This window comes from Fundulus heteroclitus, chromosome 8 (assembly GCF_011125445.2).
Source record: "Fundulus heteroclitus isolate FHET01 chromosome 8, MU-UCD_Fhet_4.1, whole genome shotgun sequence".
In the NCBI taxonomy this organism is placed as follows: domain Eukaryota; kingdom Metazoa; phylum Chordata; class Actinopteri; order Cyprinodontiformes; family Fundulidae; genus Fundulus; species Fundulus heteroclitus.
In genome coordinates, this window is record NC_046368.1 from 12,821,351 (window position 1) to 12,838,686 (window position 17,336).

At 40.1% G+C, this 17,336-nt stretch overlaps 1 protein-coding gene across 1 annotated transcript in view; it reads left to right on the plus strand.

Annotated features, from left to right (window-relative positions):
* Positions 1-2,238: 2,238 nt before the first annotated feature.
* The window catches only part of LOC105930971 (A-kinase anchor protein 2), a 115,750-nt gene continuing 100,652 nt past the window's right edge, over positions 2,239-17,336 (plus strand). The window contains 1 exon segment of the mRNA XM_036140117.1: positions 2,239-2,447. Coding sequence (XP_035996010.1) covers positions 2,404-2,447 — 44 coding nt within the window. The 5' untranslated portion in view covers positions 2,239-2,403.

Genomic DNA, 17,336 nt, shown 5'->3' on the forward strand with positions numbered 1-17,336 from the left:
AAAAAAGCTGGAAAGCTGTAAGAGCTACAGTACTACTGTGCTTTCTATACCCTTAAAATGTTCAATCATCAGGGCGTGCTGGTGGCCCAGGGATCGTCCACGCAAATCTTGTACAGAGGCCTTCATCCTCATTGCCTCCATCCCAGGTACGCCTCCAGCCCATGGACCTTTGCTGCACGTCTTCTCCCTCACTCTCCACCTACTTTCATTAAAAGCCGCTTGTGTCACAAAAATTGCGATAAGAAAAGTCAATCATAAACTCTCATTACAGTTTGTCATTGAAGAGAAACATAATTTCAGGATCTGGATTTTGATTTTCTTTCTCCTTAAGTTGTATTCTTGGTGCATTCAAACTGGATTTCTAGGGGGTTTTGACATGTGGCTACAGAGTCTTTGAATTTTCATTTATTTTTAATAACGTCACACATGAAAGCATCTTTAGCTTTAGTTTTCACATATTGTTTTTACAGTTACGGTTCTTACCGGATATCTACATTCACTATTAATAAAATATAATAATATAAATTAAATTAATAAACTAACAGCCATTTTTCCCTCACAGTCTGACTAAATATTTTCTGTTTCAGGTCAGTTAAGGTAATCAAAATTAGTGCTATTTGCCATATTGTGAAAAAATTTGATTAAAAAATAAAAGATAGTTTTTAATGATTTTTATCAAATTAACAAGTTTCACATTCATTCGTATTCGGAAAAAATGCTTTTTAAACTGAATAGCTTAGGTCAGATATTGTGGGTGTCCTTCCCCACGATTCTTACAATAGTTTTCTATTATTTATTTCTATTCCCCCTAACAGAATGGCTGTTTGTGAGTCGTGTTGGATTGAAATCAGTGCTTGGTGATAATGTGTCCAAAACATTGATTTTGTTTAACAAATTAGGCGATATACTTAGTTTCATAGTCCATTTGGATTATATGTTTATTCCTAAGCCTTTATTTCAAGATTGGTCTCATAGATGTTATAGAAATATTTCTATTTCATGTTCTTTACCAATATTGGCATCAAATTTAGTGAAAGGGTCCGGTTCCTCCATAACATGGTGGAGCCTTCATCTTTGGGACACAGAACTCGTCTTCTTCCTGAAAAGAATGATAACGTGTGATGCTGTTTGCATTTGCACATAGTGTAATTGAACCAATGAATGTGGCACCTTCAGGTATCTGGGAACTGTATCCAAAGATGGACCCTAATGTCCTTCCTAATGTCTTAGCTGATAAGATTTCACTCGGCAAAGCAGTTTATTTAGGCTGTTGCACTGAGACGTGCCTAAAATGAACTCAGAGGCTGTGAATTAACCAGTCAGGTGGTTACAGAAAAACTTCACGTCATAATCACGTGGGGTTTCGCAAATCGCTCAAAGCCTTATAAACTGCATGACATTTAAAGTTCTGAATTTGAAGAAACCAATAATTAAAATGCTGTACAATCTTATTGCCCAATATTCTTGTATTTAAGAAATATAAATGATTTTGCTTACCAGAACTTACTTAAAGAAGCTGATGTCTGCCCACAAGGCAAAAACAAGGTAGAACATTTCTGCTGCATTGACAAAGCTCCTAGAAAATGGTCTAGACTGTTTGTTGCCATCCAACCTGAAAGGAGCAGATGTTACGGTAACCTCCTTCATCCCCATTTAGTCGTTTTCTGTAAGCAACTGAGCTCTCAGATTCATCGTTTTCCCTCTTTACATTAAAAGACCGTTTCTCCTCTGTTCCTCTTTAAAAAAAAAAGAAAGTCCCCTCCATCTCAGAGGGGGAAAGGTTGTTCTCAAGGAAGCAGGTTGGCCACTCCTTTCATTATCGAGCAACTCTCCAAAGCTGCTCTTTCCTTCTGTAGCTCTGCTGCATTTTGGCTATTTCCTACACCGGTCCACGCTTTCAAATCATTTATTTCATCCTCTCTTTTTTTTTTGGTCTCCTGCTTTTTCCATTGTCACCTCTTTTTTTTCTTCCTTTTTCTGGAAAGCTTCATCTGAAGTTATACATTTAGGTTTTCTGTTTCTTTTTCTTCTCTCTCTCTCTCTCTCTTTATCTCTCTCTCTATTTTTCTCTCTCTCTCTCACACACACACACACACACACACACACACACAGTAACATGCTTCCACCCATTCCTTCCTGCTAGTGGAGCGGGGTGATGCAGGCACCGCAGCAGCAGCTGCTGCTCTGTCATATCCATAACTACCACACACCGTAAAGGCAGGAGGAAGGAAGGAGGAAGAGGAGGAGGAGGAGGAGATAAGGAGGTGGGAAGGAAGGAGGAAGAGGAGGAGGACAGGAGGAAGAGAAGGACACAACTCTGTCAAAAGGACACCAGGGGACAGAAGTGCAAGAGGAGGACGAGGAGAAAGGGAAGACAGCGGAGGGAGGCGGGTCGCTGCAGACATGTCAGACGCGTCCTTGCAAAGGAACGGCACCGCCAAAGCCCCGTGAGTAGATGTCCTTCTTTATCTTTACATCTCTGTCTGCTCCCCGCCATCGCTCCTCCGCCTGCCTGCCTGCCTGCCTGCATCCCTCCATCTGACAGGCTGGGTTGTCATGGGAACGGGAGCTCCGTCATGGTGAGGCTGCAGCTCAGTCATGACTGGAGCGGGGACACGCGGTACACCCTGTACACCCTGTGCACTCCTCCCTCTCATGCTGCATCCCTCCGTTCTTCTTCAGTCACCCCCACAGCTCCCCCATAAACATCTCACCTCACTGCTCACCGACCCTTTGAGGCCACTCTTTGGATCTATAATTAGTTTTTTGCATCACTTTCTCTCCATAGTGAGACTTGCTTTTCCTTCAGCCTTAATTCATTCATGCTAATTTTCCAGCGCACATACAGCTACATTTACTGCAGGTGACTGGTGCGGTATGTTTTAGCATGGTCGGTGGGGAAGCTGCGGACTGGTCCTGCCTTTCTGTGTCAGCACAGTCCGCCATGCTGCAGTCCAACTATTCCCCTGTGTGGATTTTTCTCAGCTATATAATATAATATAATATAATATAATATAATATAATATAATATAATATAATATAATATAATGGTTGCCTTGCAACGTTGTTGGCCTGGGGTGTTTCCGCATAAAGTTGAAATGTTCAATTGTCCAGGTCTGTCTTTGAAATTAAGATTTTACTCTCAACTAAGCATTTTTTTTTTACCTCGAGAAATAAAAGACATATTTTTAAAACAAATTTTTTACGTATTGTCCTGGAAAAAGCAACATGTAATTTAAATTTTAAAATTTAAGGTTTTCCTACTTTTATTCCTGAATTTTACACAAAGGATTCAAACAAAATTATACGAACCACAGTACTTTACATTAAAATGAATCACCATTTGTAAAGCATTATAAACGGACTAAAAATTCACCAGTTCCGCTAAAACAATTAAAATTTCTTCCTTCCTGCAGCAGAAAGACACAATTTCACCAAACTTGTCGTATCTAAAGTACAGTGTGAGTTTTTCTTTTTTTTTTTATCTTCTTAGTTTTGTCCTAAAGTTACATCTGGACAAGCAAGCCATCATCACCTAATAATGGGAAGGCATCTAGTGATGATTAAAAACAAAACAGATTAAAGCTTCAAATCAGTTATTTCAGGGTTAGTTGCTTGAAAATTGCATTCTGTGTAATCCAATCCTACAAAAGTTGAATTTACTTGTTGACAATGGAGTGAAAATTAAATTGCCTTGCTAGGGCAATTGGGACTCAGTAGGATGCTGTCTTTAATTCCAGCTTCCTAACATTTCAATTTACCTCTGGGCAAGGCACTTAAGCCCATGTTGCCTACCGATCTGTGTATTGGTGTATGAAGGTGTACATGCGCCTGAGTCAGCGTGGTTCTGATATAAAGAGCTTTGGGTTTTTTAGCATGACTAGAAATGAGTTGAACTATTCCAGAAAAGATAGCGAATGACAGAAGAATGCCACACAGCAAATAAAAACATTTAATTAAACAAAACATTAGTTTTACAATAAAGGAGGGCAACACTGAAATAATGCGCGGGCGACATTCTCCTGCTGAAAGGTGAACCTCCACCACAGTCGAATTTTTTTTCCAGGATTCCCCTGTATTTAGCTTTTTCCATCTTCCCATCAACCATACACTGCTCCCGTGTCGACGTTGAAGAAAGAGATTCCTTCACTATGATGGTCCCACCACGATGCATTACCATGTGATTTCTTTGGTGTTTTGCATTGTAATAAAATGACACACCCCACAAGTGTACTTAATTTGCTAACCAGGTGATTTTCTGAGGGCAGTTGGTTGATCTGGATTTTATTTAGGGTCATCGGCGTATAAAAATACAAGTGCATGGCACAGCTTTCTTACGTTTGTTTGCAAAAACAAACTCAGACCCCTACATCTTTTTTTTTTTACAGCCTATTAATTATATGTTGGGTAATGTTTGTCACATAAAATCTCATTAAAACATGCGATAAAGTGATACGATGGGGAATTTGAATAGGATACTTCTGCAAATGGTTGCATAAATGAAACAGCAAACATAGGAAGAGCAAAAATGTATGGGGATTCTTTTAAAAAATTGCTGGGTGGGGATGACACTTAATAATCATTAATACAATTTATGCTACAAGATGTACACACAGAGCAAAAAGCTAGGGGAAAAGCTCTGGAAATCAATCAGCCGTTGACTCCATCGGCTGCTCCTTCAGATTATGAAAACAGACTCCTCCAGTTGTCAATATGTTTCCCACTCATACAGCCGGGGCTGCCCACAGCCAGCTTGTGAATTGGCTTGAAGTAAAGTAATGACAGCATTGCTGTAGTAAGACAAAGACGGTGGGAGTTTAACATTAAAAGCTTGAAGCCTGGTCTTTTCTGCATTCTGATGCCAACGCTAACCTGTTTTTAGACATGGAGAGCTGCCCTGAAGTAATCAGATTAATTCCCAGCTGTACGCGAACAAATGCTAATGTCCATAGAAGTCAGGCCAAACAGCGTGCAAAATTAACCTTGCCTGAAAGAGACAGTTGGATGCCTGAGTGAGCTTTTGTTTGAGTAGATCTGAGGTTAACTGTTAAATGCGCGGCAGAACAGAACAGATACAAAGATCCTAAGGTCTCTGAGAGATGATACATAACATATTGATAAAATGAAGACATAATGAAACATCTAACAATTCAGCCTTTAAAATGTCTTAAGCAATTTGTCAAATATTATTTTTCAGATTTTAAATATCCATGTGGTTAACACATGTTCTGTAAAACTGTGAGAACTAGGTTAACGAGGTATTTCCTGAGTCTTTTTTTTTCTGAGAAAAACTTCAGAAGATGCAAATATCCAAAGATGAACCAGAAAATACAAATGTCATAAATAACTAAAATGGGAAATTATTATGAAAAATGTAACTTATGTATGTGTTTCAAGTAATAATAATTCAATTCAATTCAATTCAATTTTATTTATATAGCGCCAAATCATGAAACATGTCATCTCAAGGCACTTTACAAAGTCAAGTTCAATCATATTATACAGATTGGGTCAGATTATACAGATTGGTCAAAAATGTCCTATATAAGGAAACCAGTTGATTGCATCAAAGTCCCGACAAGCAGCATTCACTCCTGGGGAAGCGTAGAGCCACAGGAAGAGTCATCTGCATTGTACATGGCTTTGCTGCAATCCCTCATACTGAGCAAGCATGAAGCGACAGTGGGAAGAAAAACCACCCATTAACGGGAAGGAAAAACCTCCGGCAGAACCGGGCTCAGTATGAACGGTCATCTGCCTCGACCGACTGGGGTTACAGAAGACAGAACAGAGACACAACAAGAGAAACAAAAAAGCACAGAAGCACACATTGATCTAGTAATCTGTTCTACATTAGATGGAAGTAGCGGGTGAGCCGTCTTCTCTGGATGATGTCACAGTTAACAGAACGCCAGACCAGGTGTACCTACTATGAAGAAAAAGAGAGAGAGCAAAAGTTAAAAGCTGAAATGACGACAGTCATTTCAATGTAATACAATGCAAAACTGGAGAACAGTAGAAATCAGTAGAGTGAGAAAATTAGACCCTGATGTCCTCCAGCAGCATAGGCCTATCACAGCACAACTATAGAGATAGCTCAGGGTATGAGCCACTCTAACTATAAGCTTTGTCAAAAAGGAAAGTTTTAACATTAGTCTTAAAAATAGATAGGGTGTCTGACTCACGGACCAAAACTGGGAGTTGGTTCCACAGGAGAGGAGCCTGATAGCTAAAGGATCTGCCCCCCATTCTACTTTTAGAGACTCTAGGAACCACCAGCAGACCTGCAGTCTGAGAGCGAAGTGCTCTGTTAGGAACATACGGGGTAATCAGAGCTCTGATATATGATGGAGCTTGATTATTAAGGGCTTTATACGTTAGAAGGAGAATTTTAAATTCTATACTTGATTTAACAGGAAGCCAATGAAGGGAAGCTAAAACAGGAGAAATATGATCCCTCTTGTTGATTTTCATCAGAACTCTTGCCGCAGCATTTTGAATCAGCTGAAGACTTCGAACTGCATTTTGTGGACTTCCTGATAGTAAAGAATTACAATAGTCCAGCCTTGAAGTAACAAATGCATGGACTAGTTTTTCAGCATCACTCCTGGACAGAATGTTTCTAATTTTGGCGATATTCCGGAGGTGAAAAAAGGAAACTCTGGAAACCTGTTTAATATGGGATTTAAATGACATGTCTTGGTCGAAAACAACACCAAGATTTTTAACTTTATTACCAGAGGCCAAGTTAATGCCATCCAGATTAAGGGATTGATTAAGAACTTTATTTTTTGAAGACTCTGGCCCAAAGATTACAACTTCTGTCTTGTCAGAATTTAAATGCAGGAAATTTAAAGTCATCCAGCTTTTGATGTCATCAAGACATGACTGCAGTTGAAGTAACTGATTGGATTCATCAGGATTTATGGATAAATATAGCTGAGTGTCATCAGCATAACAGTGGAAATTAATCCCATGCTGTCTGATAATTTTGCCAATCGGAAGCATATATATAGTAAATAGAATTGGTCCAAGGACTGAACCCTGTGGTACTCCACAAGTGACCCTAGAGTTTGAGGAAGATTTATTATTAACATGAACAAACTGGAATCTGTCCGACAGATAAGATTTAAACCAGCCTAATGCTTTTCCCTTAATCCCTACAGTATGCTCAAGTCTTTGTAGGAGAATATTGTGATCAACTGTATCAAATGCAGCACTGAGATCTAACAGGACAAGTATAGACACAAGTCCATTATCTGAGGCCATGAGAATATCATTGGTGACCTTCACCAGAGCTGTTTCAGTGCTATGATGAGCTCTGAAGCCTGACTGAAACTCCTCAAGTAGGTAATTACTTTGTAAATGTTCACATAGTTGATTAGCAACTACTTTCTCAAGAATTTTAGATAAGAAAAGAAGATTAGATATAGGTCTGTAATTTACTAACTCATCTTGATCAAGAGATGGTTTCTTAAGTAAAGGTTTAATAACAGCTACTTTAAAAGCCTGTGGTACATATCCATTTACCAAGGATAGATTAATCATGTCTAAAATAGGACCACTGATCAGAGGGAATACCTCCTTAAACAACTTGGTTGGGATTGGGTCTAACATACAGGTAGAAGGTTTAGATGAAGCTAAAATTTTAGATAGCTCAGAAAGCTCTACTGCTTTTAAACAGTTCAGACACTGCGCAGGTTCTAAGGATTCCTCCAATGCTGCCTCACTTACTGAGGATGAGGTAATCATGTTTGGGAGGATGCCAATTATTTTATTTTTAATGGAATCAATTTTATTTATGAAGAATCCCATAAAAGCATTACTGCTAAGAGCTAAGGGAATGGATGGATCAACAGAGCTGTGGCTCTGGGTAAGTTTGGCAACTGTACTGAAGAGAAATCTAGGATTATTCTTATTCTCCTCAATTAATGATGAAAAATATGCTGCTCTAACTCTGCGAAGGGTCTTGTTATACAACAATAGACTGTTCTTCCAGATTAAGTAGGATTCCTCTTGGTGTGTAGAGCGCCATTTTCTCTCCAATTTCCTAACATTGTGCTTCAAGGAACGCAGCTCTGAATTAAACCAAGGAGCCAGCTTCCTGTGAATAATCACCTTCTTTTTCAAGGGAGCTACATTGTCTAATGCAGAACGCAATGACGAAGTCATACCGTTTACAAAGACATCTATTTGTGAATTGGAAGAAACAACATTGCTACCATCTACAGGGCATTTCTGCAATACGGAGGATATTAAAAAGGGGACAGACTCTTTAAGTTTTGATACAGCATTATCCGATAAAGATCTACTATAATGGAACCCTCTTTTGGGGGTGGAGAACTCAGTTAGATTAAACTCAAATGTTATTAAAAAATGATCAGATAGGACAGGGTTGTGAGGAAATACTGTTAATTCTTCACAATCAATGCCATATGTCAGCACAAGGTCTAAAGTATGGAGCCGAGAGTGCGTCGGTTTATGCACATTTTGAGCAAAACCAATTGAATCTAGGATAGTTTTAAAGGCTACACTAAGGTTATCACATTCTGTGTCAACATGGATGTTAAAATCACCCACTATAATAGCCTTATCAGTATTTAACACCAAATCAGATAAGAAATCTGACAACTCATCCAAAAACTGAGTGTAAGGGCCTGGTGGACGATACAAAACAACAAACAGAAGAGGTTTTATTGCTTTGCAGTTTGGATGAGGGAAACTGAGGGTTAAATGTTCAAAAGAACTGTAGTTATTAATTGGCCTGGGACTAATTAATAAATCAGACTGAAAGATGGTTGCCACTCCTCCTCCTCTTCCCACAGATCTGGGAATGTGGAAATTTGAATAATTGGAGGGAGTTGACTCATTTATACTAACGTAGTCCTCTTGTAGCCAGGTTTCTGTGAGACAAAACAAATCAATCTGTTTATCAGAAATCAATTCGTTAACTAACAAAGTCTTTGGAGGGAGAGACCTTATATTTAATAGACCACATTTAATTGTTTTATTTTTAGGTTCAAGGTGAACCGTATTGATTTTTATTAGGTTTTTATGATTTGTTCCTTTTAGATAAGTTTTTGATCTGTTAAGTTTTGGCCGTGGGAAAGACACCGTCTCAATAGGATAATGGATGGGTAACAGTACAGAAGCTGCAGAGAGGTGTGTTAAACTACGGCTCTGCTTCCTGGTCTGGACCCTGGGTTGTCAGACCAGGACTAATAAATCCGGCCAGATTTCTAGAAAGAAGAGCTGCACCATCCAAAGTAGGATGGATGCCGTCTCTCCGGATCAGACCAGGTTTTCCCCAGAAAGTTCTCCAGTTATCAATGTAGCCCACGTCGTTTTCAGGACACCACCTAGACAACCAGCGGTTGAATGATGACATGCGGCTAAACATGTCATCACTGGTCAAATCAGGCAGGGGACCAGAGAAAATTACGGAGTCTGACATTGCTTTAGCAAACTCACACACCGAAGCAACACCAACTTTAGTGACCTCCGATCGGTGTGATCGGGTGTCATTACCGCCAGCGTGAATAACAATCTTACTGTATTTACGCTTATCCTTAGCCAGCAGTTTTAGATAAGATTCTATGTCGCCCGTTCTGGCCCCTGGCAGGCATTTAACTATGGTCCCTGGTGTCTCTAGTGCCACGTTTCTGACTATTGAGCTCCCAATAACCAGGATCGGCTTCTCAGCGGGTGTGTCGCTGAGTGGGGAAAATTTGTTTGAAACGCAGACGGGTTGGTGGTGAACTGGGGGCTGAAATCTAGAGCTATGCTTCCTACGAACTGTCACCCAGCCGGCCTGCTTACCCGGCTGCTCGGGTGCTTCTGGAGGACCACTAAGTGAACTAACGCTAGGTCTATGTGGCTCCGCGCTAGCAGAGGGGCGGCTATCAGCTGGTCTTTCCATAGCACGGAGCTGGGACTCTAATTCTGACACCCTCGCCTCCAAAGCTACAAAAACACTACATTTATTACAAGTACCATTATCACTAAAGGAGGTGGAGGAATAGCTAAACATCTGACACAGAGAGCAGGAGATAGGAGACTTAGTCAGAGACGGAGAAGCTGAAGTAATAGTAGGAGAGGAAGCCATTGTGGAGCTAAAGCTAGGCTAGGCTAAAGCTAGGCTAGCGCCCTTCTACCACGCCAAGAGAGCAAACCGTGAAACACGAGGAGTTCCCAAGCGTGATGTGCAGCAACAGAAAATGTTTTAAAAGTGCTTATGTGTTAGAAACAGATGTTACAGCAAAGAGATTAAAGATAAAAGCGAGAGAATCTGGAGCAACAAACCGTTGCTCACGCAGTGAAAACAGGAAGTGATACAATACGCCTTACCGCAAACAGGAAGTGACGTCCATTAGTCAGACTAATACTAAGTTATTTCAATATTTCACGCATGCTGTACGGACAGTCTAGATGGATGTAAATAGTCCCCAGATGCCATTAAGTGAGGGGGTAGTTCAGCTTTGTTGAAGTGAGATTCTGTGGAGAGCTTATGAGCAGTCAATATCTGCACTGCAGTAGATAACTCCCTGACCCGTAAGACTCCAGTCTGAACAAACAGAGATTAAGTATATATCATTGGTTTATAAAACCTTTACACTGCCTTGAACCTTGCCTGCAAGCTGAATTCTCGTGATATTTGTGCGTTCACAAACACACAAGATCTTATCCTGCTCCCATTGCAGTCGTTTGGGCCTGAACCAAAAAAAAAATGGTTTGGACCAATCACGTTGGAGTATTATGGTGAACCAGAATGATTGTAATGAACCCACAGAATCTGGATGATTGGCTCCAATGGCTCCATCTGGGTGATTCGAATCACCGACTGACTGATCCACTTTACGTGTTTGTTTGCAGGTAAGAGAGTGAAGGGGACTCGTAGTCAGGGCTTGGGTCATACAGAATAAAGGCGCCTACACACTTGTGTGGACATGAGTCTGCAGACATCCGTGTGGAGTCCATGCATACTCTAGGACTCTGCTCAGAGTCCGCCGTGCAGAGCTAAATTTTGATGACCGCCTACTCGGTGTCACACTATAAACTGCTTGGCGGCAAAAAGTCTTCGCATCAAACTGTTTTATATGTGACGTTGAGCTTGATACACTGAGCTGCACCAAGCAGTTCGCAGTGACAGACGTATGGTGGGTACCCGCTGGGAAAGAAATGGCTCTAGGTGCCCAGCTAGCTAGTCAAACATTTTAACGTCCATTCCACTGATTCATCTCATTGGCAGAAAGTGTGGGAATCCTAGGAATTTGCCACAAGAAATTTAGGCAATAGTTACGCTCAACTATGAAGCGTAAAATGTCCACGGAGACTCAGTGCTGAGTCCGCACGGCTCACAGTATACGCACAATACACGCCCGAGTATGTTGGAGCCTTTAGGCAGTCAAGAGGCAGAGGTTTCCAGTAGGGACTTAGGCAATAGGTGAATCTGGGATCCAGGCTTTGAGTTGTTCACGAGAGGCACACACCGGGCAGAGGTATCCAGGCCGGGGAAGAGGCAGGCAGGCAGGCTAGGTCGAAGAGACAGCTCAGGAAGTCAAGGTCCAGCTAGAGAAGCCAACAGGAGAATCTGAAAGGGGCAAGATAGGCAGGAGAAATCACATGAACGAGACAGGTCGATTACAGGCGGGCAATCAAGGAATGCTGGATGTTTTACTCACACAGTGGCTTTCAAGAATCTGGCGGTTACACACTGGGAGAGCCTGGAATACATAGTGCTCCTCCCAGGTGCAGCGACTCCGCTTAATTGAAGGCTCTATAGGTGTAACTGCTTAGACTTCGATTACCTGTGCAGAGCGGGTGCAGGAACAGGACCAGGGAATGATGTTATGAGACTGCAGACAGAGGCTTCACAGGCAGGAACAGACAAAATCATTACAATGATGGCTTTCATTCACCACCTAAACTGCTGCTACTCCAGGGAGGGATCTATAGAGCCAAGTTAGAAAGTAGTTGTGAAGTGGAGATGGAAATGACTAATCCTTCACCAGTGCTGCTGGTGTCATTCACTAGTTACTTGATGTCAACTTTATTTATATAACAACACGCCATGAACATCTCAAATGGCCGCTTAAAGATGGACTGATCTTACCAGCCATGTTGTGGAAAATGCTTCCTGACTCCACATAATCCAAAAATCTGAACTATAGCTTCAAGGACATATGGAGGTTTATTTGTCTTTGTATTGCTACAACAAAACGTTGATTCAGAGACACTTTTATTTTGTTTTCTGTCCTCATATAACATATTCAAAGCATCTCACACATGTCCCTAACTGTCTTGATCTCATAGGAGGACGGTCTATTTTATGGTGATTTCATAGACTCCGTCGCTTGGCTCCAAGTGTGTGTAAAGATTTTTAAGATGCTGCGGGTTAGAATAAGCTGAGGAGTTACTGCTCTTGATTGACAACTACTGAGACAGTCAACCAAGTTTCAATCAGTTGCCGGTAAGCAGTTCCAGTGACAAATCAGAGAGTTGTTGTGTTGGGGTTTTTTTGCGCACTCTTTAAGGACCACACCCATGAGGCAGGCAGAAAAAGTGCATTGAGGCATGAACCCGACATGCTTTACTGGGGCATCAATAGTTAATGTTCTAATTGTAAAAAAGAAAAGGAGAGGGCCTTCCTATCCTCCCTTCACTCTGCCTCTTTTCTTCTGAGGTGCTCCTTTTAAATCACACAAACACAGAGCGCTCCTTAATTTATCCACCAGAAAGACGAGATAGTATTTTGTGGTAAAGAGGAGTGCAGAGACCACAGAAGACCCATTCGCCGGTGCTATTCATTAAACAAACAAGTATTGAAGGGGTCCTAATGGGATAAATAATGCATATCAAATCTCACAGGATTGCTGCTGAAGATAAGCAGAAGAAAGGCAACACATTAGCACATTGTGTTCCTTTCATTGGACAGTTACATTTAAAGATACATATTTACCACATGAAACAGTGCTGCATTGGAAAGGAAGAACTAAACCAATCTTCATCTCCGAAAAGTAAATATGCAAGGTCATGAAAGCATATGCATGTCCTGTGAAAAACACAACGGGAGAGACGCCAGGAACTGCAGAACGAAAATAATACATTCAAAGACAGTTTGATCCAAAAGAAAGTGCTGAGGTGGTTACAAGCGTGGTGGCCAGAGACATCCGCCTCTTCTGTATGCAACCCATCTACTTTCAAGAAGGTTTTCTGCACGAGTGGATATTTTTCACACATGTGCTCTCTGAAATCCAGTGACTTCTACAGGATCTCTTGTAAGGAGATGCATGATGTCGTTTAACAGACTGAGAAAGCAGACAGTTTTTTAGAGTTAGACTAAAACTAGCCCAAGTACCACGACTGAGAACCGTAGGGGTAAATGTTACAGAGGTCTGTAATTTTTAACAATCTGTAATCAGGGTAGAATAATCTAGTCCTGGTATGACCAGTCTTTACGTCATAGTTTGAATGAGGATCCAATGCTTAATTCAATTCAACAAAAAAAATACTTTATCAATCGCAAAGGGAAAAATAAACGTTTTTGTAACTCATGTTATAGGAATTTCTTTACCAACCTGCCATAGATGCTGGTGGCTGTTGCCAGGAAGAATCCCCAGTAGAGGCCTGTCTTACAGCAATTCTGGACAACACTTAAGTGTTGTTAGAGGCCAGTCACTTGGCAATTGAGGTATTCTCACAGAGCTGACAGTTTATTTGAATCTTAATTCAATTCAATTCAATTTTATTTATATAGCGCTAATTCATGAAGCATGCCATCTCAAGGAACTTTAAAAAGTCAATTTCATTCAGATTATACAGATTGGGTCAGATTATACAGATTGGTCAAAACTTTCCTATACAAAGGAACCCAGTTGATTGCTTCAAAGTCCCGACAAGCAGCATTCACTCCTGGAGAAGCGTAGAGCCACAGGGAGAGTCGTCCGCATTGTCCATGGCTTTGTAGCAATCCCTCATACTGAGCAAGCATGAAACGACAGTGGAAAGAAAAACTCTCCATTAACGGGAAGGAAAACCTCCAGCAGAACCGGGCTCAGTATGAACGGTCATCTGCCTCGACCGACTGGGGTTACGGAAGACAGAGCAGAGACACAACAAGAGAGACAAACAAGCACAGAAGCACACATTGATCTAGTAATCTGTTCTACATTAGATGGTAGTAGCGGGTGATCTGTCTTCCCTGGATGATGTCTCAGCTAACAGAACGCCAGACCAGGTGTACCTACTATGAAGGAAAAAGAGAGAGAGCAAAAAGTTAAAAGCTGAAATGACAACAAGCAATGCAGATTGCAGAACAGTGGAACTCAGTAGAGTGAGAAAAATAGGCCATGATGTCCTCCAGCAGCCTAAGCCTATAGCAGCACAACTATAGAGGTAGCTCAGAGTAACATGAGCCACTCTAGTTTTGTCACAAAGGAAAGTTTTAAGATAAGTCTTAAAAGTAGACAGGGTGTCTGCCTCACGGACCAAAACTGGGAGTTTTGGTCCGTGAGGCCTGTTGGTCTGTCGCTTTCTTTCAAGCATTAACAATGCCCCCCCCCCCCCCCCCCCTCCCAGTTATATGGTTTAGAAAGTCCAGGATGCTTATTGATGCTTTTGTAACCAAGTGTTGTCAGCCAACCCTGTGAACAGTCTTTATTTTTTGATTCGGTGAACAAAGCAGGGCATCTCAAGAACTAGTTCCTTTCTCACTTCAAAACAAGAGTCTCAAACATGGACGCAATAAAGTGTCCGGCCCAGAGCGTGGCCCATCATATCCGGGGTGCTTTACACGTATTTTACCATACAGAGTCAAAGCAATTGCATTGTACTTCAGAAGACAAATAATACTTTGATGATAATTACCAAAATTACCAAATCACTTAAGACTTAAAAAAGAAAGAATTCATTTCTCCCCTTGTTAGTTCATTCTAAAAGCTTAATGATATTTTTTTTAATCATAAAATAAATAAACATTTGAAATAAATGTTGAGATTTTAAATCAATGAGGCAATTAGCCAAAAAAAAACACACACATAGACAAACACTTTAAAAAAAAAAAAAAAAAAAACTTTTATTGTGAAAGAGATCCAGACATGACATCCAGACATAGCTCAGCTTCCATCAGTAATGAATAAAGTATGAATGAGATCAAGGTCTGGCAGTTCATAGCCTAAAATATGTCTCCTGGAGTTGTTTTAATTCATTGCCCTCCCTTTTTCTCTCTTTTCGCTCACACATATGCTCGCTAACCCTTAACTGCTACTTTCCTAGCCTTAACCAAACCTAACCTCCCCCTAACCTTTACAACAGGCCTTCAAAGTTTAATAACTGACACATGGGGGCTTTATTTTTATTCGCACAAATAACATACAGGCACATTTGCAGTGTAGTGTGAACAGATTTAGTTCTACTTGACAGGAGAAGGTATTTTTAACGCAGTTAATAAACACATACAGTGCTGTACAGCGTACATTTATGCTGTAGTACAATAACCAAATCTCCCGCAGAGCATATTAGGAGAGAAGTGTGGTTCCATCCGTGTGTTTTTTAGCAAAAACTGAAATGTGGGAGTTCTGAATTCATGATCACACACAAAACAACACACAAATACACAATTTTTCTGACTTACTTTCTTTGTCCACATTTGCTCATTGCCTCTGCCTCCTACTCTCACTTTGCATATTGTTACACATTTCTATTTGTGTGTGAGAGTCAATGTGTGCGCTTTCCTGCCTCGAGTTCCACATCTGGAGGCCATTACCTCTGGGCTGGGATTGGTTGGGCAGGCGGTTGGGGGGGGGGGGGGGGGGGGGAGTGTGTTGGGCCGGCTGCGCAGTGAGGTCATCGCCTCGTTGTGGCGACGCTCAGGAACAATGATGTCGTTGTTTTCAGTGACGACCAGCCAGCGCTGCTAACCCCAGAATGAAGGGCTGAAAGAAGGAGGAAAGGTGGCCACATTGCAGCGGTCGAAGAAAAATGTCTGCAAACATTACTAGGAAAGAAATCCAAGGGAAAAAAAAAAAACATGACTAAAAACACAGCATGAGTCAAAAAAGGTTTAATAACAAGAAATATACTCTGAACTTCACAAAATACCTTAAAAGTTTGTATGAGTATGAGCACTGAGGGACAACAAATAATATTTATATTCTATTCTGTTCTATGAAGTTTATAGAACTATCTTCCAATCAAAGACAAAAAAATAATTAATATTTAAAATATTAAATTGAATATAAAATTAAATGCCCCCGCGACCCCATGAGGGATTAAGCGGGTCAGAAAATGGATGGATGGATGGATGGATGGATAAAATTAAATATAAAAGCACCAAGTAAAATAAAAAAAAATGCACATTCACTGAAGTTTAAAAAGCAAAGCTAAAAAGATTGTTTTAGTTTTTTACTGATTTTCTTTATTATAATTCTAAAAACATCTGAATTTTAAGACCGAGGCTTAGAGTATGGCTTTTCCAAATGTGAGGGCTAGACTAAATGAATGAGTGTTTTTCATATCTTTATATGAACATTCCAGGAAATGTTGTCTGTATGTTTATTTAGTCACACATTTCTAAATGTCCTCGTCAACTCAATTACTTAGTTTTATTTATGCTGTTTTCGTTAGATTATTATTTTTTCTTCTGTTAAAACCCCTTAATCCCCCTTAAACCCTAAAGTGGCTTGCCTTTTCCCAGAATTCAGTTGGAAATAAGAAATACTTTTTAACCTGTCCTACCTGGTTAAATTAACGTTAAATCAAATAACAAAAGAAGCAAGAAAAATTACCTGCAAAGGCAAAAGAAAAAAGAAGAGAGAAGTTAAGTGAAGTGTTAAGCTTCTTTAGAATAATGAACTCGACAGGAACTGAATGTTCTTTAATTCAGAATCTTTATTTCAAAACTGGTCTTACAATTTGCTCATGATTGATTATTTTACACTGAATTGCACTTAGTTTAGAAAGGGCACTCACATCTAACGGCATTAACGCTCTACATAGTCACCAATAATTAAAATTTAAAGCATGATGCTGAACAATTGAACTGGTTGGAGGATGAGAATCAATGATCTTTCATATATATATATATATATATATATATATATATATATATATATATATATATATATATATATATATATATATATATACATATATATATATATATACAGACTGAATAAAAGAACGAGTACTTAAGGTTAGATACTTGCCGATTCCAAGTACTACAGTAATACTGAGTACTTAATAAATCGGTACTTATTCATCACACATAACTTTAAAATATCATTGACCACTGAAAATGACTGATCATCAAAGGTGATGAGGAGCTTCACTTCTTCTTA